At 53.3% G+C, this 24032-nt stretch overlaps 1 protein-coding gene across 1 annotated transcript; it reads right to left on the reverse strand.

Moving 5' to 3' along the window:
* Positions 1 to 1031: 1031 nt before the first annotated feature.
* TRARG1 (trafficking regulator of GLUT4 (SLC2A4) 1) lies at positions 1032 to 22627 on the reverse strand. The gene is made up of 3 exons (XM_034752823.1): positions 21955 to 22627; positions 8177 to 8309; positions 1032 to 7470 (listed from the first exon to the last, which is right to left on the reverse strand). Exons 1-3 carry the CDS (start codon positions 22339 to 22341, stop codon positions 7451 to 7453), a joined length of 540 nt encoding a protein of 179 aa, XP_034608714.1. The 5' UTR covers positions 22342 to 22627; the 3' UTR covers positions 1032 to 7450.
* Positions 22628 to 24032: the final 1405 nt, after the last annotated feature.

Raw genomic sequence — 24032 nt, forward strand, 5'->3', positions numbered from 1 at the left:
TCTCCCAGCATGTTCAGGAACAGATGGTCTCACTTCTAGGGAGGTGTGGGCGAGGTGGCCTAGCAGCTCCTTTCCAGTTACCTCTGCTGCACGGTTTCGTTTTTGCTTTTATTAAGCTGATCTCCCAGATATTTAGCCCAGTGCAGTCTCTGCTCGCACTCCGAGCCCAGAGATGTGACAGGAAACCCGCTGCATGCTGGGCTAATGCAATTGCAGGGGTTTAGGACCAGCGCCTGCCTCCCAAAGCTGCTTTCTCCTCCTCCTGTCTCTGTGCTGAGGAAAGCCGCTCGCTGTGGGTTAGTCTATGTGATGTCTCCGTTCCCTCCCTGCCTTCCAAATGTATCTCCAGGGCAAGTTTCTTGATCCCCACTCCCAAGGGGAGAGATTTGTGTTACTGAGTAAAAGCTACTTAACCCGCCCCCGACCCTCCTTGCATGCTGCCTTCCCATGTCTTTCTCTCCTGTTAACGTTCTGCTATGGGGCATAGGGCAATGAATACTGTATCCTCCCTATGCACTTGGGAAGTGAGCACGTTCTTCTGATTTTACAGGACAAGCTGAAGGTCAGACTGGGAGAGACTTGCCCAAGGTCAGACTGGGAGAGACATGCCCAAGGTCACACAGCCGCATGTCCACATAGCAGTTAGGAATTAGACCCTTGGCTTCCTGATTCCCCATTCCCTGTTTAACCACTCGCTAGTGTGGCTTTCTGAGCTGCAGTCAGGAAAGATTCTCTCTGCCTGCACCTTCAGCTCTCAAACAGAAGTACAGCATTACACAACTGGCTAGATCTGTCGGGCCTTCCACGGAAACATTGGGTGTTGTCTACTTCTACAGGCAGAATACTAGCCTGGATGGACCCTTCTGACTTTCTATTCTCCATCTGCTCTACCTCTCCGTTTTCCTCCCTTCTCCCTGCGATGTCTTTATCACCAGGTACAAGGACTAAAGTCCAGGTTAGCAGCTTTCTTTTCAAGTTGGTACCCACTTCCTCTTTTCTCATTTAGACAGAACAAGCACGCTCGCGTTTGACCATGCATGTTACATTTTATTGTTTGTTCTCATGCCAAGAAATACAAAGGAAACTATATAAGATACATCACGGCATCCGACAGAAAAGGAAACCTCACCAAAAAGGAGCTCCAAGCTGGAATTCCGATCCATCAAGGCTATTTAAGGATCAGTCTGTAAACCCGTACAGAGCATGATCCAGACAGTTTGGCTTCAGAACAGGATGAACCCGGGAGTGTGACAATGGGGAAGACACCCTGGGCTTCATTGTAAAGGATCTCAGTTTTTTGACTTCATGTAAAAAGGCCTGAAACAGAGGGTCCCTGCTCAGAAATGATATCAGATTGGTGTGGTGAACCGTGTTTTCCGTTTCTCAAGGTCCTTGTCATGATTATGTATATAGATACTTGATTTTCATTACCGGCTAATTAAAAATAAATAAAAAATAAATAAAAGCTTGCTACAACTTTTTGAAAAGGTTTTTCTGCCTTGGCTTGAAGCCAAGCATGTGAATTTTCAGGCTAAACTTGGTTGTGTTTTTAACAAACAAGTATATTTGTCAAAAATGGGCTTAAAGCAGGGTTGTGGATTTCAGCTATAACTATTGAGCCGTGACTGGTTCCATAATGCTGTAAGGACCAACTTACATAGACTAAGGCAAAGATGCCAAATATGTGGCCCAAATTGTGCCCACCTGTGTATTTATGCAGGCGGCCTCACATACTCACATTATGCAGAATCTAAGATTTAATTTTCGGAAACAAGCAAGTTTCTAGCCCTTCTGGCTGCACAGAGAAACTCGGTTCACATTTGGAAGGATACCTGATGCAGTATCTGCCTGAGTCTGCAGACAGCCTGAAACCAATGACTCCGAGGCGTGAACTCCTCTGTGCCCTGTTAATCTCATTGGAGCATCAGCTGTAAAGTTCAGCAATGACACTTCATTGTCAACATGATGCGTTCCGTTGCTGGGCAGGATAGCGGCTGGAACAGGAAAGTGGGAGTGAAGGTCATGGGACTTGGGAATTGCTGCAGGCATGGAACTGCAGAGAGAAGACCGGAGCAGACTTGCACAGGCAGGGAGAGGGGAATGAAGCAGAGAGAGGATAGATGGGAAGAAATTAAAGCACAGAGCAGAAAGACTAGTGGCCTAAAGGGGGGCAGATTTCCCCCCCCCCCGAGTGACAGTGAATGAGACACTAAGGGGAATGTGAATAATTCATCACATGAAGGCTGTGATCTTTATGCAAACTTCCCAGTGCCCTCAGTGAGGTGCCTGCTGTGGATCTGGGAGTATAAAGTCCTGAATTCAGATCCCGGCCAATGTGGAATCCAGCTCTCTCCTTGCCAGGCGTCTGACACTCCAGGACTAGGGCTGGACTAGCTAACCCGGTCACTGGGGCTCTTCCATTTTCACAGGACCAAATTTCACATAGGGTATTTTGTCTCTTTTTCCCTCTGTTTGTGCTACAATCCATCTAGCCTCTCCTGCAACATCTGTCCATGAAACTGACAGTGAACAAGTAACTGGAACTAAGCTGCCTTGTACATGAGGGGGCCTGACAGCACACTGACATCAACCAAAAGAGCTTCTCTGCTCAATGGCACTGGACCTCACAGCGAACTAGTACCTTCCTCTTAGCATCCCTAGGACCAGCATCCCAACAGCAGGTGAAACCATTCGTCTCTTCTGCCTCTACCCCCTGGGTTTCACCTGGATTCAAGCAACGACGTCTGGAGCAGGGAGCTTCTCTCAATGTAGACTGGGTTTGAATTTTGAGTGCGAAATTAGACTGTACTGCGGGGCAAAATGGACCAAACCCTGAGGATTTCATAGCCCGTATACCTGTGACTTTGCCAGCTGTGTGCGCGTAGGCTGCAGCAGCAGCAAGTTAACGAAGAACAGAGTCATAAGGGTGGGTATGTAGGGGGCAAATCTACCTGGTTTGTGATCATCTTCCTCTGTTATGTGAACTCAGTGGAACTAGTGAGTCAGTGGTGGTTGGCTGCAGAAAACAAGGTGGATTGTACGAGAACGCTGTATCGAACTAGATAATTCCTAAATCAGCAGCAATATATCTCCGCACACGTGAAAATCTTTTGTTTTTTTCCCCATTGTTGTTTTGTTAAATCCTCAAAATATGTAGGTCCTTGTAATTCCCTGCGGCCACACTTGGTGATGCGGATATTAAGGGAAAGAGGAAGTATACTTAGCAGTGTCTTCGCTACGGCATTCGGTGTCATGACTTGGGCATGACGCCATCACGCACTATTGTGACATGACAGGGCAGGAAAAGAGTGAGAAATAGGGGTTAAAAAGGAGATTCTTCCTGAACAAATGCAAGCTAATATGTCAGGGGAAGGGGGAACTGCTCCAAGACAGAGATCCAATGGGAGGATGGAAGGAGGAAAACGGAAATGCTAAATGACCCATGAGTGACAGCAAACAGCGAAATGGATGGATAGCTTGCCATGAGAGTGGCAGAAAAGTCCATACAATTCTGGGCTGCAAATGCAGAGGCATCATGGTGCAGAGCAGGGAGGAGAGAATCCCTCACTAGGGAGCCTGCTTCTGTGCTAGTGCATGCAGCTCCAGGGACTCTGGTACAGGGTGAGCCAAGTGCTTCTCGTTAAGTACAAACTTACACTGAACCCCAATCAAACCTCTGCATCATGCACGGGGTATTCTCCTGGCCACACTGTTAGCAGGAAGGACAGGACGTTTCCCCAGAGAACTGCTCTCCTGACGCTCCCAGCCCTTATCCAAATGGAAACTCGGAACAGTTTTAGGTTCAACCATCATTACTCAGCAGCAACAGATAAATCCTGAAACTGGAAAGAATTCAGGAATGATTAAAGGGCAATTTCTGAGAAAATATATTGATATACACACACAGAGTCTAGCTAAGTGGTGACTAAGGATGGGGCATAACTGAGTAACGGTATTTGAAATCTGTAAATCCCAAGGAGGGAGAGGAGGCATTTAAGGTGGTACAACAAAGTATATGTGAATGGAAATATTGAGGAAAAGAAGCCACTTAACCGCAGCTTGGTGCATTAGTGTATTGGTCCTCTTCCCTGACTGCCGTGCTTTCATGGATTGTGGTTACATGGTATGATTGTGATTGAATAGAGCAAAGCTCTCTGGAGACTTTTGACTGGATCTAAGCACAAGACGCGAATGAAGGAGATGGCTTTTAAAGTGTAGAGCAGTGTAAAAGAATCTAATCACTGTGTCTAATTAGAAAGAAGAGTAAATCACTGAAGGAATGTAAGTGTCTTCATTTTTCTTTTTTATTATATTTAACAGTGAGACAGGAAGCTGTCGTCCTGACAGTCTGATGATGTAGGGTAAGATAGAAAGCAAATCCCATTTGGATGCATGCAACAAATTATCACTGCAATTTTCTTTCTAAGGCAGCTCTTGCCTTCTCATGCATTCAAATGAATTCTGCTTTCTCTGTCCCAGTCCACTTTGTCAGACTGGAATGTCTTCTGTAGAGGATCATTAAAATGACAGCTGCCCATGGGGGACCATTCATGGTTAAGAAAGTAATGACAGGTATTTCTACCTTCCCTTTTGAAAGTGCAGTGTATGTAAAATCCATACCAAGAAAATATACATTGTTGTATGTACTTACATTGGGAGGGAGGGTGGTCTTCCGGGGACTGGGAGACAAGATAACTAGTTTCTCTTCTTAGCTCTGTTACAGTCTGTCTCCGTGGGCAAGTCATATAACTTTCCTATACCCAAATTTTGCCATCTGTACAATATACGGAACCTACCTCACATGGGGGTCGAGGGTTAGTTAGTTAATTTTGGTAAAGTGCGTCATGCTCCTCGAGGAGAGGTGCTATATACTTACAAAGTAGCATTTAAATTCTTATTTAATAAATATTTGGTTGCAAGGGATTGTAACTCATTACTGCAGTTTTCCTTCAGTGTCACTTCTTCCCATTCCAGAAGGCTTGTTGTTGTGATTTCTAAGCACTCCCAAAAAGCAATTTGTCAGTTGCAAGTGGGTTGGGCCAGGGAGCAAAGGACAGGAAGATGCATGACGAGGCAGCAGTGTCATTATGCATGTCAGAAAGGAGATAATGAACCTGAAAGGCACGTTCTGTGAACTGTACGTGCTGATTATGGGGATCTGCGTGGGAAATGAGTACCATGTGCAGTCCTGTTAAGTCTGTCCGTCCCTCAAGGGTTTCTGCTGAGTTGCTGGACAAAGTATTTGGCTGCCTGAGGCAGCTGGATATCTCAGCCAGTGTGAGTTTACACCTCGTGCACCAGGCATTGCTCAGCGAGAAGCTATTCTGCATGAAATGTGAAAAGGGAAATCAAAACACACTTGAGTGCAGTTAAGCTACTGTCCCTCAGCTCCCTCCTTGCTTAAACTCGCAGAGCTCTCCCTAAGCGCCGAACGCTCAAAGTCAAATAACAAGAGGGATGTTGCAGAAGAGTTGGGCTGTGTTCTAGACGCTGGTAGTTTCTAATAGAGCGCTGGAGGCAGTAGCTGAAGCCTGGACATGGGGGGGAAACATAGCAGGGGAAAGCAGGGTAGTGTAGCAAGAAGTCAAATGGTTCTGCATCCTAAGAATTGCTTCTAGCCAGCGAAGCATGTTCCTAGTGTACCCAGGGAATTGTGTTATTGTCACCGAGGTTCTGAGCCAGCCTAGCAAAAGAAAACATATTAATGAGGAGCACCGAAATGGGTGGCAAGGGAATTCTCTCAGCTAAGTGCCAGCGGGTTTGATTCAGAGCTTCCCAAGAGACTCAAAATTGCTATTAGGGGTGTGAGGGGGGGAAAAGTGTTACTCTGCCAAGGTTTGGGAATGCCAGCGTTCGCAGAGCAGCCGGGGGTGTGGCTAGGTGAGATGTGCATGATGGATTGGTCAAAGTTTGCCCAGCAGCAGCTCTTGTATAACCCTCATAGGTGAGTTTGCAAACAGCACCAATAGGAGATCGGGGGTCAGTTGGCCCAAAGCCATCAACAAAACCTGGATAAAACCTCACGCGACGAAATGTCACACAAGGCGAGCAGCAGAACGTAGTACACTACAAGCAACCAAACCCAGCCCGGGCAGAGTAAGAGGCGATGAAGTGTGGCATGAGGCCAGGGAAGAGACCGTGAGGAAAATCGCAGGCCCTGAGCTGCTGGGAAACACCAAGCAGTGAAACACATGTTGTGGAAGGTGATGGAAAGGCCATGGGCAAAGATTTTGAACCCTGCAGAGCACAGGTCTGTTATTTGTATATAACACACTTAAAAACTGACCTTTCGTGGAGCTGAGCCCAGATGCGTGGGTGGTTACAGCTGAAGCGGGGCTAAACCAGGCATTTGGGGGGATTGTCAAAGGGAAGCGAGGGTGCAATGAGAGACTCCCCTTGGGGCCTTTGAAATTTCCCCTGCAGGCCAGTAGGTGTCTTTGTAGAGACTGATGGGCTCTGGATTGGGCCTTCAGCTCCAGCCATGATGGACATGGTATAAATGCTCAAGTGGATAGAATCTGCTCTCCCTTCCTGGGCACCGCTGCTACCTCAGATTCCCACCTGCACAAACGTTACCTCGCTGCAGGGAGGTAGAAATGGATTGTTCCAAAGAGAAGACATTTTTCCTACCATAAAAGCCCCAGCGTCGGGTTGGGATGAGGGGGACTGTCCTGCTAAGCTGGCATTCTTCATGCAGCAGAATCCCTGCTCTCCCAGCTCTGGGATGCTTTTGAATGATGGAAGAGCTTTGTACAAACGGACACGGAGCAGGACGTTCCCAGAGGCATGCAAATGGTCGTCAGCTTTTTTTTTTTCATCAAAAATACAAAATCCCCCCCAACCCCCAGATCCGCCACCTTTCGCTGTGGTTTTGGCCGGAGCTGCAGAAAGGTGCATGCGATGTCCCCCTGTAGTGGCACTCTCCTTTTTCCTCTCATTGAATCGATTTCATTTCCCGACGGCAGTTGGAGCTTTTTCGTAGAGACGGAGAATTCGTCGATACAAAAAACTGGATTTGTCCCAAATTTGTGAAGAAGTTTCCTCAAAACGTCCCGTTCTCTCCTTTTTTAAAAAAAAATTAAATTTCGGGTTCTTTAATAAACCTCATCATGAAGTTCTCCCCTTGTCCCCTGTTTGTCATGTTCTCCCTCCCACCCACCATCTTCGTTACCGATCAGGAGTGCGGTAGCGGATCTCCCTCTGTTCCACCTTTGCTTGGGATTCGAACCCCATTCCCAGTCCTTGTCAAGCCGCTGTGTTCTCCAGTTGTTTTGGTTGGTATGAAATCATTTTCCAAGAGGCTGTGAAATAAATGCATGCACTCCCTTGGACGACGCTCCAGAAGAGATGTTTCCTAAGGCCGCCCTTCTAAATTGTAACGTTGCTGCAAGGGTAAAATTAAAACCCTGGGAAGGAAAGACGTCTTCCTCTTCTTCAAGGTATTTTCATGCTAATTGGTCTTCTGAAAAACTGTGAAATAAACAGTCTTAGTGCAGCCTCTGCAAATTTAAATTACGTCCCCTCCCGCTCTTGGGTGGTTCCACTGAGGCCAGCTCAGTCCTGGGGGGAGTTGGAGTGTTGTGAGGTCAGCGCACCTGGGGGCTAGCACAGCAGTGGTGTAAATGGTGCTGACTTTATGGGTTGGTTTATCTTTGGAAGCGTCTCCAAACACTTTGGGCTGGAGCCCCGAGACTGCAGATTCATGTCTGAATCGCTGCACTCCTGCCTCACGTACATGCTTCCATTCTTCTACACCATTGGTCTGTCTTTCCCAGACCATGCCCTCATGTTACAGCCCCCTAACATGGTGGGATCCCCCTCTCTTGCAGGCACAAGGGAAGGTGTTCACAACCACTGAAACCTGGGGCAGCCCCCAGGTGGAGAAACTAGGTTCTAAGCTGTTTGTCACAATGCATTTCTCCAGTTCCCAGCACAGCTCCCAGTGGATTCTGGGGGATTTCACAGGGCCACCAGTGCATTGTGGGATGGCTATCTGAGCTATTTCAGCCTGTACTGTCCACATTCAGGCTAGACTGGTATTTAGCACTACTGCAAGCCAGTGTAATCCCAGTGGTATTTCATACGGGTACATGCCCCTTGCACGTGGACACAATGTGTTTTTCAGGGGTGCTGCTAGGGACTAGCCGAGGAGGTGCCAGGGGGAAAGAGGCGTTACCTGTGAAATTGAGCGAACAGTAGAGCACAATGATGAGGATTCCCAGGACAATGGAGACTATGCTGAGCAGCCTGGCCATGCGCCCGAGTCTCCGAGCCCCGTCCATGTCCCCCTGCTGTCCGCTGTTCCTTGACTGGCAGAAAGAAAGACACAAACAGGCGCTTGTCAGGGGTTGTGGGTCCAGCTCCATGGCTGCTTTGTGTCAGTCATCGGCCTTAACCCATGCAAAAGGAGAGCTGCTCTGCTAGCAGCTCTGTCTAGACAACTGCGGTTGCATCACCTGGGACGAGTGTCCCAACTTGCAATCCAGGTTTGTCAACAGTCTTCATTAGCTTCCGAAGCTCAGCTGCCCTGAAACGTCCTCGCTGGCTGGCATGTGTGCTCTGCACGGGATGGGCATTCGACCAGAGCAAGGGAGGCGTGTAATTGTCAAAGGGACGGGTCCTGTGTTCCTAGGAGCTTCAATCCCCAATGTGATTCACTTAGACAGGGCTGGGACAGTGGGGCCATTGCACTTAGGGGCCGTCTCTAAGGGAAACACAGTCACCACCCTCCAAAAATTTACATAATTGAAAACACACACACCTGGGTTTAGCCCCACCCCACCCCTGGCTGCTGAGAGGAGCAGCAGCAGACTGCGGTCTCCATAGCCCTGCACTGCAGCTGTGCACCATGGGCCAAAGTGCAAATTTTTGGTACTATTTTTGATGCCTATGTGTGCCTCAGTTTCCCCTTGTACGTTGCATTGCTAACCAGTGCGTGCGGAAGAGTGAAGAGTGCTCTTGGGGCAGCACAGGAGATGTGGCGGGGGTGTCCCCAAGCTAGCAGGGTGGACCAAGCAGGCCATTAAAGGATGGGCCGAGGTCGACTCCTATCAATGGAAAATCCACGAAGGCAGTGAAAACCTCAGTGGCCAGAATGCTGACACCTCGCCCCCACCCAGCTGGAGGGAGGAGGTTTCCCCTCCCCTCGGCAGGGGACCTGAGCAGGGGCCAACTTGATAAGTAAGGACTGAGAGGTGACAGGAAGGGGATAATGGTTGGCTTTGGGGAGAGGCCCAGTCGCTCTCACCTCGGCCTGAGCGGGGGGGCAGAGAGGGAGCCTGGAATGGCGTCCAGAGCAGGGTGGCTGCGGGTTGCTCTGGCTTGGCCAGATGGACTATGTCTTAACCTCTATTTCTCTGGGCTAACCTAAGGAGGTCCGACAGCTGACCGGGTATGAAACCCGGCTGTGTTCTGACAAGGCTCCTCGGCATCACTGGAAATCCCTGCGGGGGCACATTGGTCCCTGCAGAGCGTACACGTCTCTGACTAGGAGCCTCCTGCAGTTGGACTCACTGGGCAGAGCTCCCGGTGTGAAGCAGGGGCGCGGGAGCCCAGAGGCTGTCTGCTCTCTCAGAAGCAGAGAGGCTGCCTGGCAAACCCTGAAGGAAGAGTGGGACCCCTTGGAGGGGACAGTCTGCCACAGGGACGCAAGATTACATGGTTACTGTTGCTGCCCGCACATGAACAGTGAATGGGCTTTAACTTAACGCTCGGTAACTGCTGGGTTTCATCTCGCTTTCGAGCAGTGGTTTTCCACCTGTGCTCCGTGGAGACCTAGGCCTCCACAGATTATCTGTAAGATTGCCAAAGGGGGCCGCACCTCGCACCTCCATTCGAAATTTTGTAGGTGTCTGCAAACGAAAAAAGGCTGGAAGGAACCCACTGCTTTGGAGTATACTTCGGCACTCCACCTCTCTGCTGGACTCTAAATCTCTGTGCTGGCTTCCCGGGGCCACGCTCGGCAGCTGGCAGCTGAATGAACGCCTCCTGCAGTGATGGGTGCTCCTGTGCTGGCAGCAAGGAGGGAGGGAACGGCCAGCCCGGCTTCGCGCTGCTTTCCTCTGCTGCTCTATTGATTTCTTAATGCAGTCTGCTGGGGGTGGCCCCTGCCTTGTAACTAGTTCCCAGGGTACAGCGGGGGTGGGGGAGAATGACTGGGAGGTGCCTGGAAACGCCTCTCTATGGGATCATTCATAAAGGCTGCCCAGAGATTGACTGGGGGCCGCCTGTCCCACCACAGCTTTGTCCCCCTACGGGGCTGCCTTAGCAACTTAATGGGAGCGGGGAGGGTGCTGCTAGTTTGTATACAGTAGAGCAGGTCGTAGCAGTCCCTGTCTTTGGGGAGGAGCAGCAGCTCGGAAACGACCGAGACTGACTGAAACGGGCAGAGAGCTGGGGGTGGGCATTATATGGCTGCTGTGGAGGTGCCTCGCGGGAGTCTGGTCACCCTGACGGGGGGGAAGCCATGGCTCTGGCTGGCTTTCCCGGGGGGCTCCTTTCGAACGTGAGTACGGAGAGCGATGGCCCCCTGCCAGCCCCAGAAGCTGCTCTGCTCGCGCACAGAACAGCTGCAGCCTGGGCAGCGGCGGGGCAGGCCTCCCTCGCGGACTGCCCAGGCTGAGGTGTAGTGACGTCGCTGCGGGGCTGAACGGGAGGGCTGCCTGCCCCGCTAATTCTCCAGGGCCCACTCCACAGCTGGGTCACTGCCAGCCCTGCCTGGAATTGATCCCAGGACCTAGTGGGGGGAAAGGCTCCATAGTGGCTAGCAATGCACTGACAGGGACTAGCAATGGCTTGGTAGAGTCGGACACCCTGCAGTTCCCGCAGTACTCTGGCTAGCCCTGTTTCACCACCATTGTGCTCTGCCAAACTGCTGACCAGACAACTCCACCCGTACTAACTGTGCTCCGAGGCCTGAGTGCCAAGCAAAGGACCGGCCAGACCACATGTAACCCACAGTACAATTAGATGGATCGTTAGCCTTCAGAATCAGTGACTGATTAAGCAATATCCTTGTTATCTTCCTGTTGTAATCAGCAATAATCTGGTTTCCAAGTAAAAACACTAGGGCCAAAATTGGGACATCCCCTGATGAGGGAAACAGGTTACTGCTGCTTGAAGAGAGCGCAAGGGCCGTGTTCCTGCTTCTCGGCTGCAGGGCCTGGGCGAGATAGGCAAGGAACAGAGGCTTGACACTTAGCAGAGGGTCAGGTGCTTGGGGCAGCAAAGATGTCACTACGACCAGGCTACTCACGGAGCCTCAGCATGAATGACAAATGTAGTGACGAGGCAGGAGAGCCCCTCCAGGGCCAAGGAAATGTTGGCTGCTCAGCAGAAGCCCCGTTTTCAATGTGTGTACCCCAACTTTCCCCAGAGCAAACCAATCCTGTGAAACCCCACCTGATGCCTCTTGTTTCTGGGACGTTTTGAGAAAAAAATCAGATAAGGAATTTCAGAGCCTGGTGTTTAGAAATGTCCCCCTTGTTGGGAGGTGCTAAGGGGTGCAGAGGCCTGGGGGGGCACAGAGGTGAAATTCTGCCCTACTGAAGGTAAGGGGAGGTCGGCCAGGGAGGCCAGGTTCTCGCAGGTTTTTACCCACATTACAAAAGTTAAACATTCGGAGTGTTCTAGCTGTAAAATATAAGCATTTAACATTTCCATGTGGACTGACGCTGCCTCCTCTCCCCAGCTATTATCCACGGCACCCGATGGTGGAACGTGGAGGAATCACAGTCCAGAGCTTAGGGCACTAGCCTAGGACTTTGGAGACCTCTGCTCTGCCACAGGCACCTGTCAGGTACGTCTACACGTTGGGGGCATGTGGAGCACAGACCCTGCCCACCCAGTGTGGGTGGCAAGGCGCGGCTTAGGCAAGTAGAACAGCAACACCCCGAGTCCAAGATGGCTCTCTGCATGCCCAAGCACAGCCCCCTCCCTCGACGCAGCTCTTTTTAGTAGTGTAGAGTCCTGCTGCTGGAGCCATTCCCCGTGGCCTCCCCTCTGCCAGCGCCTACACCCCACAGCCTGGATGCAGCCCGCCTTTCACTGCGGCGTGTAGTTCCACATATGGTACATGCTGCCGCAAGCGTACCCGAGGCCGAGTCTGTCTGCTCAGTTCCCCGTCTATAACGGGGGGTTAACAGCAGGGCTCTGCCTCACACGAGGGGTGTGACAATCAACCCATCAAACTGGGAAGCGCTTTGAGGTCTGCTGATAAGAGCTAGGGGGGTTATTATTATATTCATGCCACTGTAACTGGCTGCACATGCGCCCCTCCCACGAACATGCTAGGGTCTGCAGGAGGAGAGCCCTGGTTTAGGGCACCTCAGAAGATCCGTCAGAGCAGGGCTCCCCTCCTGGGGACCCTGTGCACCAGCCTGATTTACATTTTTGCACTCAAACGTAGTTGAAAAGAGGTAAGGTTGAAAGCATGAGTTTCAATACTGTCCAAAAATCACACTTTCCTTCTGACTTCTGCTCCTTTAAAAAAACCAGATGAACACCCTCATGTGAAAATGGCCAGCAATGAACCATTAAGAGGTCCAGCAAGTCCCCCACTGCCATATAATCCGGCATCACATTCGCTCATCCCACCTAACACATATCATTCACCCTTAATGTTTGCAAAAATCTATGCAAAAATCAAACTAACAAATGATTAGATGATCCAAGCCCATTTCCTACCCAAGGGTTCCATTGCCAATATACTGTGTCACTAAACACCACTAATGGTTACTTCTTTAGTCACTACAAAAACAACTAACACTGTGACCAAACATATGTGACTTGCTACACAATAGATTGAAAACAGTTAAAAATACAACTTGCAAGGTCTGCATGGACCTACATCACCATCTAAGCACCCCATTTCATAACCCCAATAAATCAGTCTTGCCAATTCCAGTCATACAAATATTCTGCCCCACCAGACCAGCACACTCGAGGAGAACGTATGGAACTCTGACATAACCTAACACAGCCTGGATCTTCTTCCTTTCAGCAGCTGTAATGCACACGGAATAGAGGCTATCAAAAATCAACAGTAAGCACCCAACAGCCTATTTGCATTACTGAACAGAAGGTGGCAAAATTAAATCAGGTGGGATGACAGTGAGCGATGGATTATATGGCAGTAGCGGGACTGGCTGAATCCCTTAACTGTTCATTGACAGATTTTTAACATTTGGGATTTTTAAAGGCACAGATTTTTGTAACAAACTTGTAACGTGGGGGGGAGAGGTTTATTGGACTCCAGTGAAACACGCTTGCATTGGTCTATACATTCCCTAGCAAAACACAAAGAGTGAAGCCCATCACTACAACTTCTGGATCCTTTTTCTCTAAGCTCCTCTTGAACAGTTATGAAAAATACACAAGCATTCACATGGAATGTTCTGTGAGCATTTATCCCTGTCCATCTATTACTCATTGGGATAGAAGGGTTTGATTGTAACTGGTAAATGTCAGTAATCGTGGATTTCACTTTCCACATAAAAACATGAGCAATTTGTGTCCATTCATCAATGTTTGCAGAGAGGGAAAGTTTGTTAAAATGTAAGACTCTCTTGAGGACTAATCGGAGTGTGTGGTAGTAGCTGTAGCTGGGAGTTTAGTATTAAAAACGAATTATTGAGAAATGACGACCGACTATGTCTGAACGCACTATGAATCTTGACTTCATGTTGACTAAAGAATTAGTGTGTGACTTTTTTTGAAACATGCTAGTGGGAACATTTTAGGAGATAAAACCAGCAACATATTCTTTAGGAAATATCAACATAGCCCTTTGAAATGAAGTTTAAAAGTTGTTCTCTAACGATGATACTTATTACAGTTACGAAGTGCTGTGCATTGCTTGCACTTAGCCTCACCATAGACCCTCTGTAGCTCCGGCTGGCTAGGGCATTCGTCACTTCTCCAAGCGGTGCTGTGCACTGTTAAACAGCCTTTGTGCACACCCCTGCCCAGAGGGGGCGGCCCGTTAGTGCTAAGGGGAAGAGGTTTCCTGCATGTGTGTTTGCCAGAAGCTGGGAATGGGTGACACGGGATGGATCACTTGATGATTCCCTGTTCTGTTCATTCCCTCTGGGGCACCTGGCATTGGCCACTGTTGGAAGACAGGACACTGGGCTAGATAGACCTTTGGTCTGACCCAGTGTGGCCGTTCTTATGTTGTTGTGTGTAGTGTGTGAAAAGATCTGGGGCCTGTCACATGAGAAGCTCTCTAGAAATAGAATAATGCGTTACAGTGGAAAAGAGCAGACCAGCCCCTGGCCATCCCTGGGGTTTTACCAGTGAGCACTGCGTACCATTAGGGGGCTGTTTGGTTGCATCCTGTTGCGAGGGGCTGAGTGAGGCAACGAGAACTGAGAGCACTTGCTCTTTCCAATGCTGCCTCTCCCAAGATTGGGCCCTAAATGCCTTCCCCTTGTTTGGAGAAACTTATGGTTGGTTTGCAGTGTAGGAGCAGCAGGAGAGGGGGTAAGAGAGAGACCTGAGTGTTCCCCGGGGCATCTCTCTGTGTGTCTTGTAGACTAAGTGCTTCCAGTTGTAGCCTGGGCTCTGGTGCACACAGGCTCTTTTGTTTTGGATGGCTGAGCTGTCGCAAAGATTCTCTCCTTTCCTCTCTCTGTCTCTTGGTCCGTGCTCATTCATGCACGTTCCCAGCAGAAGGGGGGGGGGGCATACCCTGCACTAGCATTGGTAGCGAGGCTGGTCCCAGAGAGCTCCTTCTCCCTTTGTGTGTGTGAGCTCTGCTCTCCGAAATGGGAGGGCTGAAAGGAACTGAAACCTATTAACACAGGCCCAGGTCAGCGTGACCAAAGCCAGTCCTCAGCTTTGTCAAACAGGGAGACTGAAAAAGATGCACTCAGGTGTCTATGCAGCCAGGCCAGAAGTGACTCAGTCCATGAGATCACACTGGGAAAGGAACAGGGAGATGGGCAGATGATTTTTCTGCTGACCACAAGACCTGCTGGGACCTGAGTGCAGCATTTGAAAGGTGATTTATGAGCCTAACTCCAAAGGCATTCCAATGCTTTCTTCTCTGTCCGCTGCTCAGTGCTCGGAAGAGGCCTTGTGTGCAAAAAGCATTGACTTCAGGGAAAATAGAAGAGTGCAAGCCCCCCAACAACTGGAGAAAAGTCAGCGGGCTGTAAGCATGCCAGCCAGCTGCCGCTGTGGCTGCAAGCAGGCTGGAGCATGCCCCCAAGGGGAACTGGTCCCCGGTGCTTAAAGACTCTGGAGAGTCTGGTTCCTGCCATATCTCTAGCTACTCCTGGGGGAATTCTGTGCCACTGCATGTGCACAGAATTCATGTCCCCCGCAGATTTCTTTGCTTCCCTGCAGAAAAATGACTTTCTGACAGGGAAGCAAAGGGAAGCTGCAAGAGCAGCCATGCACCACTCGCTAGCTGCGCAGGTGCATCGTTTCAGGCACCTGGAGCAGCCAGCAGAGAGGTAAATCACCCAGGGCTGGGGACACCCCAGCCAGTGGCTCCTACCCTGAGCTGGAATCAGCTGCTAGTCTTGGCTGGGCTAGAGGCAGAAGAGGACAGGACTTCTTCTTCCCCTACAAGGAGTGGCTGGGGCTGTGTCAGACCCACCCCCAGAAATTTCCTCCAGCTGCAGGAAGCTCAGCATCCTCCCCTCCTTCCTGCCCCCATTGCTCCTCAGCTGCTGGGGGAGGGGGTCACTGTACGGGGAGCTGCTCCCCAATCCTCCCAACCCCTGTGCATCCAGATCTCCCATACTCAGACACTCCTGCCAAGCCTAACCCCGTACACCTTGAACCCCCCTAGCCCTCCATACCCGAACCCCACCCCATTGAACCTCAACCCCCGCATCTGAAGCCCCCCCCCCCCAGCCCCCCGCCCTCAGGCCCCCCCCCCCTGCACTCAGACCACCTCGCACTGAGCTCCCTGCACTCAAACCCCCACCCTGATGAGTCCCACTCCCCCCCGCACTGAGCCCTCACATCCAGACCCTCATGCCACTGACCCCCAATTAACTGCATCCAGACCCCCACCTCACCAGGCGCCCTGCTGAGACCCCCACACCCAGACCCCTCTGCTGACCCCAACCACTTTCATCTGGAAGCCCCTGCAGAGTTCCATTGCCCCTGCACCTGGAACCGCCCCCCAACAAGCTTCTGTGCATCCAGATTCCCTCCCCCCCACTTAGACCCCACACTGAGCTGCCTGCACCCAGATTGTCCGACACAGAATCCTCTCACCCCACACCTGGATCCCCCCCACACTGAGCCCTCCCCACACTTGGACCTGCATGGTTGAGCCTGCCTGCCCCACACCTGGTGCAGAGGGGTAGGGCCCCAGGGTGTTTCTGGGGCAGGCCCAGGCCTTGTGCTGTGTCAGGGTTGGCTGTAGCCTCACCACTTACTTGTGTCCCGGGGATGGGGAGGCTGCAGGGTGATCTCCCACCTTCATGCAGCCAGTGCCCTGTGCTCTGCACTGCCATGCTGGAGCCCCTGCATTGATTCATTGACCAATAAAACTTGCAGAATTTTAAAATATTGTGCACAGAATTTTGAATTTTTGGGCGCAGAATGTCCTCAGGAGTGTCTCTCGCCCAGCTGGACATGGGCTCAGCCAAGGTTTACGTGCTTGATGAAGCAAACGTCTGGGTGTTCACCCCTCGCTAGCCACAGCAAGCCAATTCAGGGGAAACCTCCAGTGAAGCCACTGGGAACTCTGCCTGCTTGTACAAGGGCTATATTGAATTTGAGGTCTCCATGCTGAGCAGTCTTCTCCTCCCTCAGGACTGAACCAGATCTGGGCACTTCACCACATGGGGCCAGTGCAACGCCATCCACCGTGCTCCCTCTGGCTGGGGCAGCGCTCCTCAGCAGACACGCGTGTTTGACAACGATACGTTCCCGCATCCCCTGCACTTAACAAGGTACATACACCCCACTGCACTTATGTCTAGGGATGGGCAACTTCCTAACTTTGCTCTTCGGTTCTTCCCCCCACTCCAGCGGGGCAGGTGTTTGAAAATCAAACCCACTCATAGCCCCATCACTGCAGCATAGAACTGCTGTGGCACCCAGAAGGAAGAGTGGGGGAGCTACTTTGCTCAGCTGGCGGAAGGATAGCTGGGAGTTATGTGGCTCATTACCATGTATGTCTAGCAAGACTCCACTATCCCGCTTTCCCCGTGCCACTGCATTACAGAGCCGAATAAGCTGAGTCCATCTTAGCCCACATCCTGGCTAAGCAGGCTCTCCACTCTGCAACTGACGCCAGCTGGCTCCTGCAAAGAGCCCGATTCCTCTTCCAAATGGAGGCCTGTCTCTGCAGAGGGCTTGTCTCTAGTGCCTGACCCCACGTCCCTCTCGAAATCTTTATTGGCTTCTGGGGAACCGCTGACTGCACCTTCCCCTCAGCGCTTTTCTGCGCAGTAAGCAGTGTGCTGGAGCTCTGGGGCTGCTGCCTTCCCTAAGCTGATTTTTCAAAGGGGAGATTTGCCTGTATTGCACAATTAAGACATAAAAGGGGCCCACGGGCCCTGTAAAGCAGCGTGGTTCCTTCCTCCTGACTGATTGGGGTGGTGCTAATTGGAAGGCTCTGCAGCCTGAGGTGTGAGTGTTGAGCCACCTGTGTGCAAGGAGGGATGGGAGAATCGTTAGCTGTGTTCTGCTCTGTTCTCACACTGGCTGGTTCTGCCCCGGTATGTGGGAATAGTTAGTCAGAAATTGCTTCAGTCTCAATGAAGAGCTCCAGATGCATCAGCTCCTTGAAAATGTCAGAGCCCAGGAACTGGCCTGGGAAGCCGTAGAAAGGGACTGAAGAAGTCCCACTTTCTGTTTTGGGGGGTAAGTTTGGCTGTTTGTGGATCAGGAGGAAATAGGCTCTTTTCAGGCTTAAGGTTTGTTTTTATTTACCAGTAAAATCCCTAAACCAGTCGCAGATAAACTGACCTTGGTGGAGGCAATCTGGACTCGTGCTTAGTGCAAGAGATCAGGCATAAGGGCTCCTGGGTTCTAGTCCCAGGTCTGCCACCAAGTCACTGGAGGTCACTTTCTCACTGGTCAGGGGAATAATATCTTCCCTGCTTCAGGGGGTGTGTGGGGGAGGATTAATGAGTTGCTGATTCAGAAGCTCTGCAAGTGCTGAGTATTCAGGGGAGACGATAACTCCCTGGGCAGCATGGCACTTCAATAGTTAATGTCTGCAAAGAGCCTTTTAGAGCATCAGATGAAAGAGGCAGTGGAAGAACAAAGTAGGCATTCATAAAAGACTGTGCCCCCACCTGCCTCTGGTCCGTGGGCCAGGCTCTGTGCTGTGCGGCTGCCGTTCTCCAGGGGAGAGCCACGTGGGAGGAGAGTGGACTGGGGCCGCAGGAACCATGAGTTAAACAAAAATAAAGAAAGGAAGGAAGAAAATGGGCCACTTTTATGCTATAGTTATTTGAACAAAAGGCTCCTGCTTAGTCTCTCAGCACTTGAACAGAAACTGCTGGGTGCTCTAGTTCCGCTCTGGTAACTCGCCTGGCCGTGGTGCAGCCATACGGCAACTAGCAAACAGCTGGGAGGAAGGACCAGGTGTGAGAATTATTATTGTTGTTATCATAATATTAGACATATTAAAAAACAACCAGGACCCCACGATGCTGGTGTTGTCCAAACCCATGAAGGCACCCAACCCCTGCCTGTGAAGCAGATGGGGTTGAGGGGGTCATGAACACGACAGTAAAAGGCTGGGGGCATCATGTCTTCCCAGTGAGGGACCCTGTTCTGACCTCCCGTACTGGTGTCGGCGCTAGTTGGAACTGATGGGTGGAGGGGGATCTGGCATCGTCCGTAAGTCGATATTTTCCAGAAAGGCTTTGATTTGGGATGTGCTGCTTTTACTGGAGAAACGTCGCCGTAAGCCCCAAAGCCAGTGCTGTGGGGAGGAATGACAGTGCTCTTCTCCAAACATGCAACCTCTAAGCCCAGAGCATTGGCCTGATGTGGCGAGTCGGTAGGGAGACAGCACAAATCCATTGAACCAAACTGATCTCAAGCCTGCCTGAGCCAAATCTAGGTCCTCAATCTAGGACAAATAGCCCCAGGGTCCCCTGAGGTGAGCACAACAGCAGGCCCTGTGGGTTTTGGCCTGACGGTAACTGAATCCTTGACCCTGCCCTTCCAGTACCAGTTCACTGCCTCTCCTGCGTGGAAAGCATGACCAGTCTCACCAGCACTGTCCCCTGGGCCCAGCTGGAATGGATACGGGTCATGCTCTGCCACGTTTCAGTGTCGCCTAGGGCGACGAAGGAACTGGCCCTGCTCACGGGCTCATCAAGCCAGTACTTTATCGCATCAGCTGTTTTATTATTATTATTCTTTGAAAAGAACTTGCTTTTTCTGGCTCTTCCAGTGGGGGAGAAAACTGGCCCATCAGCCCCAGAGGCAGCGATGTCTACCTGAGTCTGCAGGAGGGAACGCGCCCTGCTCGTTTCACAGCGTGTTTTAAAGATGCCTGTTGAAATGCCTGCATTGCTCACTAGTCTGAGGCTGATCAAAGCATGCGTGAAAAGAGGGGCGCTTGTCTCGGGGTCAGTAGTACCTCGTGTTGATTTCAATGGGCTAGCCAGGGAGGAGGGAGCTGCTCTGCGGGAATAAGAACTCCCGAACCCGGCCCAGTAGGGCGGGTCTGTGCGGTTCCCAGAGAGCCCATCTTAATGCCACTGCTGAGCAGAACTGGAGCTGGCCATGGAGTGTGGGGAAAGTGCCACCTCTTTTTCCCCCCGCAGGGGCGCACCCACACAATCGTATTTTGGACATATGCACCATGGGGTGTGAGCAGTGTCTCACGCTGGCATCTCCCAGCCGTGCACCTTGTGTCGTCACATGCTCAGAGGGAAGGGAGTGCACATCTGCTGTTCTAGCCTGGGAGTCTAGAGGACAGAACAAGAGCAAGGCTTCAGCTCTTAGAGGACCACTGGATCCTGAAGGAGAAGCCCCAGTGGTGGCCTACATTCACCCCTCATTAACCCAACTTCCAGGAGTCCAAGTCTGGTCTGTTTAGGCTGTAAGCTCTCTGGGCCCATGAACATCTCACCATTGGTTTGTTCTGCACCGAGCACAAAGGGGCCCTCATCTCCTCCAGCCCCAGCATGGAAGGGGGAAGACTAGAGGCCAGGTTCCCTACCTCTCCGTGAGTGATCCGGGTCGGGGAAGCTACCTAGACTGAAGGGTGGGTCATCTCTTCTCCCAGTCCAATTGGAACTGGGCCAGTTCTGAGCTGCTTTGCTCTCGTTGTGTTGGTGTTGACAGCGGCGGCCCCGAGCAAAGGGACTTCACGGGAGCTGGAACTTGGGGTTTATTTTAACCGCCCTGGCTGGGGTATTTGCCAGCTGGCTTAGGTAGCCTCCAGGTGCTACGACCCCAATGGTGATGGTAGAATCCTGTCTAACAGCTCCCGGTCCCTCAGAGAGAAGGGATGGTTTATAAATGTTCTTTGGGTGACTCCCTGCATTTCAAGCCCCCCTCCTCTAGGTGCTGTCTGTGTAAGGCTGGTAATGCTGTAACCCTAAGCACAGCCCTGCTCCTGCCCCCTTGGGAAGGGCACTTCCTCACCTCCCCATAGCAATTGCGGGGTTACCCACTGTCTGGCATGGAATGCTCCCGGGCTATGTTCAGATGCTGAGTGAACTATCAAATCTGGCTTGAAAGGGGTTTCCCTTCCTGGCCCTGGGTTGCTCTTAGTCAGAGCTCCTTCGGGCACTACCTCCAAGCACTGTCCCCTTCTCTGCCCTCCCACAGCTGCTCCCCATCCCTCCTAGCAAAATTACTGCTTGGCCCCCAGGGTACAGCCAGTGTGGGAGCTGGGCTTGCGTGTGCCTGGGTTCTCTGACCCTCCTCGCTGGGCTCCAGGAGGGTTTAACCCTGGGGAGGTTTGTGTGTCCCTGAGTCCCTTCCATGCCCCCCGTGCTGGAGCTGGCCCCTTCCCGCACCCCCAGCTCCGGAGGAACAAACGCTGTTCTGAGCGGGGCAGGATACAAAGAATTCCAGGTTCCTTGCGGGTTTGTAGCTGGGGAGCCCTGGCTGAGGGCCACAGCCAGGGCACCCCCGGTCAGCCTGCTCCTGCTTCACCAGCACTGCCTGCCCCAGGCGGGGGGCTCACCCTGCCCAGCTCTGCCCCGGGCACCCAGCCCAGCCGCGCTCTGGGGGAGCGGTGATGGGAAGGTGCTATGAGCCCCCCTTCAGACAGGCTGGTTCCCTTCTGCCGCCTGCCCCCTCCCAGACCCAGAGCGCCCATCACGCGGCTCTGCGCGGGCTCCAGACCGGCTTGTCCAGCTCCGAGCTGCGAGCTCTGGGGCCGGGCCCCGGGGGGCTCCGGCACTCCCGCCAGCCAAGTTCCTTAGAGACCCCCGGGCTGAACAGTCCCCCAGCCCCAGCGCTGCCGGCTCTGCTCCGGCACTGCCCAGCGGGACGCAGCTGGCCACGTGTGGCGCATCCGAAGGCTGGGTGGGGGCCGGGCGCGGGGTCCTGCTTGTTTTGCCGAGTGCCGGGGAGGAAAGCGCTCCGAGACCGGCCAGTGCCGGGGCTGGGCTCCGGGGCTCCCCTCCCCGAGGCGCGCAGGGGAAGTGCCCGGTCCGCGCGGCCAGGGCGCGTCAGGGGGCAGCGCATCTACCCAGCGGCCATGCCCCGCCCGGCTGCTGGGCGCAGCGCGCTCGGTTCGAAGGGAAAAGCGGGGGTCGGAGTTTAAAAGCGTCCGGGTCCGTCCCCTCAAGTGTGTGTGTGTGGGGGGGGCAGGGCTGGTGGCTGGCGCCCCAGGACCCCGGTGAGGAGTGGGGGGAGCAGAGCTAGTGGCTGGCGCCCCAGGACCCCGGAGAGGAGGGGGGGAGCAAGGCTGGTGGATGGCGCCCCAGGACCCCGGAGAGGAGGGGGGGAGCAGGGCTGGTGGCTGGCGCCCCAGGACCCCTTGGGCGGGCGCTCAACACTTACCATGATGGAAAAGACCAAGGCCACGATGTTAATGGGCCAGACGGGGCAGAAGCAGGAGAAGATGGCCAGCACCAGATAATCCAGCGGCCGGCCCTGTTCCTGGGCGCTGGTAGTGCCGGTGGAGGATGCCCGCCCCAGGCTGATCCGGGAGGGCGAGTGCGAGGCCGTCTCCAGGTGCCCGGCGGACACGGTCTTGTAGGGCAGGCTGTGGCCGTTCTGCTCCGTCTCCAGGGACTTGTCGCTGGCCAGGGTCCCCGAGAAGGACTTGGAGCCTCGGACCCCCTTGCCCTCGCTGGAGAAGAGCAGCTGCTCCGTCTCCTGGCAGTCCGCGGGCAGGGCCGGGCCCCCCAGCGCCTTCTCGAGCTGCGTCTCGCTGGTGTTGGCCATGGCTCGCGGCTCGCCCCTGCGCCAGGCTAGGGCGCCATGCCCGGCGGGCTGGGCGGGGAAGGCAGCGGGCAGCCCGGGCAGGGCGCGCGAGTCCTCCGACAACTTGGGAGCCGCTGCCGCAGGCAGGCTGAGCAAAGCGCTGTAGCCCGGCCAGCCGGAGAGATCCCCCGCCTCCGCGCCGGGATCCCCCTGCCCTGCCCCGCGCTCGCTCGCTCGCTGTCCCGCGGGGGAGCCTCCTTCCTGGAGCGCTCGGGTCTGAGATCCCCTCCTGGCCGTGCCCTGCCGCCCCAGCTTGGCACCTTTCTGCGAGGGCGGCTCCCGCGGGGGAGGGGCCAGCTTCGCCCCTGCCCACATCTCCAGCAAGGACCGCGCTGGGAACCGGCCTGAGCCGCCCGCAGGGCTGGCAGGACACTGAGGGGCCACCTTCAGCTAACGCCCCACCGCGGGCAGGCAAATGAGTTTTGCCAGCCTCTGGGGTGGTCACCTAAGGGGGGGGGGCACTGGAGCCTAGTGATGGAGCTGCCCTTGTTTGCAGTGTTGTAGCTGCGCTGGGCAGCTGGACATGGGGGGCAGGTAACAGCCTTTATTGGCCCAACTTCTGCTGCTACCAGAGAAGCTTTCCAGCGACACGGGGCGCTGCAGAAGGGCTCCGGGGGGCTCCAGAGCTGGTCCCTCTCACCAGCAGAAGCTGGGCCAACGAAAGCTGATACAGTTAGGCCAGGCCAGGCACCAGGGAGGCTGCCATGTTTGTCTACGGTGTGAAGGAGCAGGGTGTGTGTTTGGCATGTCCGTTGTGTACCCGTGCTGCCCATGGGAGTCCCGGTCGTGCCCCCAGGGGCGCGGTGGAGAAGGTGTACGCTAAAGGACGGGAAGGGCTCCAGCAGCCACTTCCTCCGCTGGCGGGGTGCACCCACGAACATTTGCAGAGGGAATCGCACTCGCCTTTGGGTGCCCTGGGCCCTCCCTTGGCCAGGCGCTCTCTTTCCACAGGGATCACTGGTGTCCAGCCAGCTCCCTCTCTGTCTGTGGACACAGCGAACCGGCCGTGTCAGCGGGTGCCAAGCGAGCCCATCCGTTGGTCTGTGCATGCTGCTGTTGATTGATGGGGAGCCCGGCCTTTCGGTGTGTCGAGTTCAGAGGACTATTAACCCAACGGTGTGGCGATTAACGTCATGGATGGGTTTCCTGTTAGCTGCGCAGCTTTGACCATGAACTAAACGCTGCTAGAGCCAGGCTATCGCCGGTGCAGTTTGTGCTTTAGTGAAGCATTGGGGCAGATGGGGGGGGGGGGGGGGCTCGGGCGCAGGCTTAGAAACCCTTCCCACTAAAATAGGCTTTAAGAGCTTCCGATGGCGGCGAGGCAGCTTCACGCTGCAGGGCGGGCAGCTGGCATGTGGCAGGGCACCAGGAAGCACCAGGCCCCCGGCTCCTTGGCATGTGCTAGTGCTTCCTTGGGAAACGGCTCGAGGATGCTGGACAAAATGGTAGAAATTGTGACACACAATCGGTGGCTGTTAAGGCAAGAAGGGACCCTATGATCACCTAGTCTGGGCACACACCCCCAGCCATTTCTGCAGCACGCTCAGTAACTTGTGTTTGTACCATAACATCTCGTTCAGAAACACCTTTGCTCTTGATCTACAGATTTCAGACCAGGGCGAATCTCCCCCCCCCCCCCCCCCCCCCCCCCC

Source organism: Trachemys scripta, chromosome 18 (assembly GCF_013100865.1).
Source record: "Trachemys scripta elegans isolate TJP31775 chromosome 18, CAS_Tse_1.0, whole genome shotgun sequence".
NCBI lineage: Eukaryota > Metazoa > Chordata > Testudines > Emydidae > Trachemys > Trachemys scripta.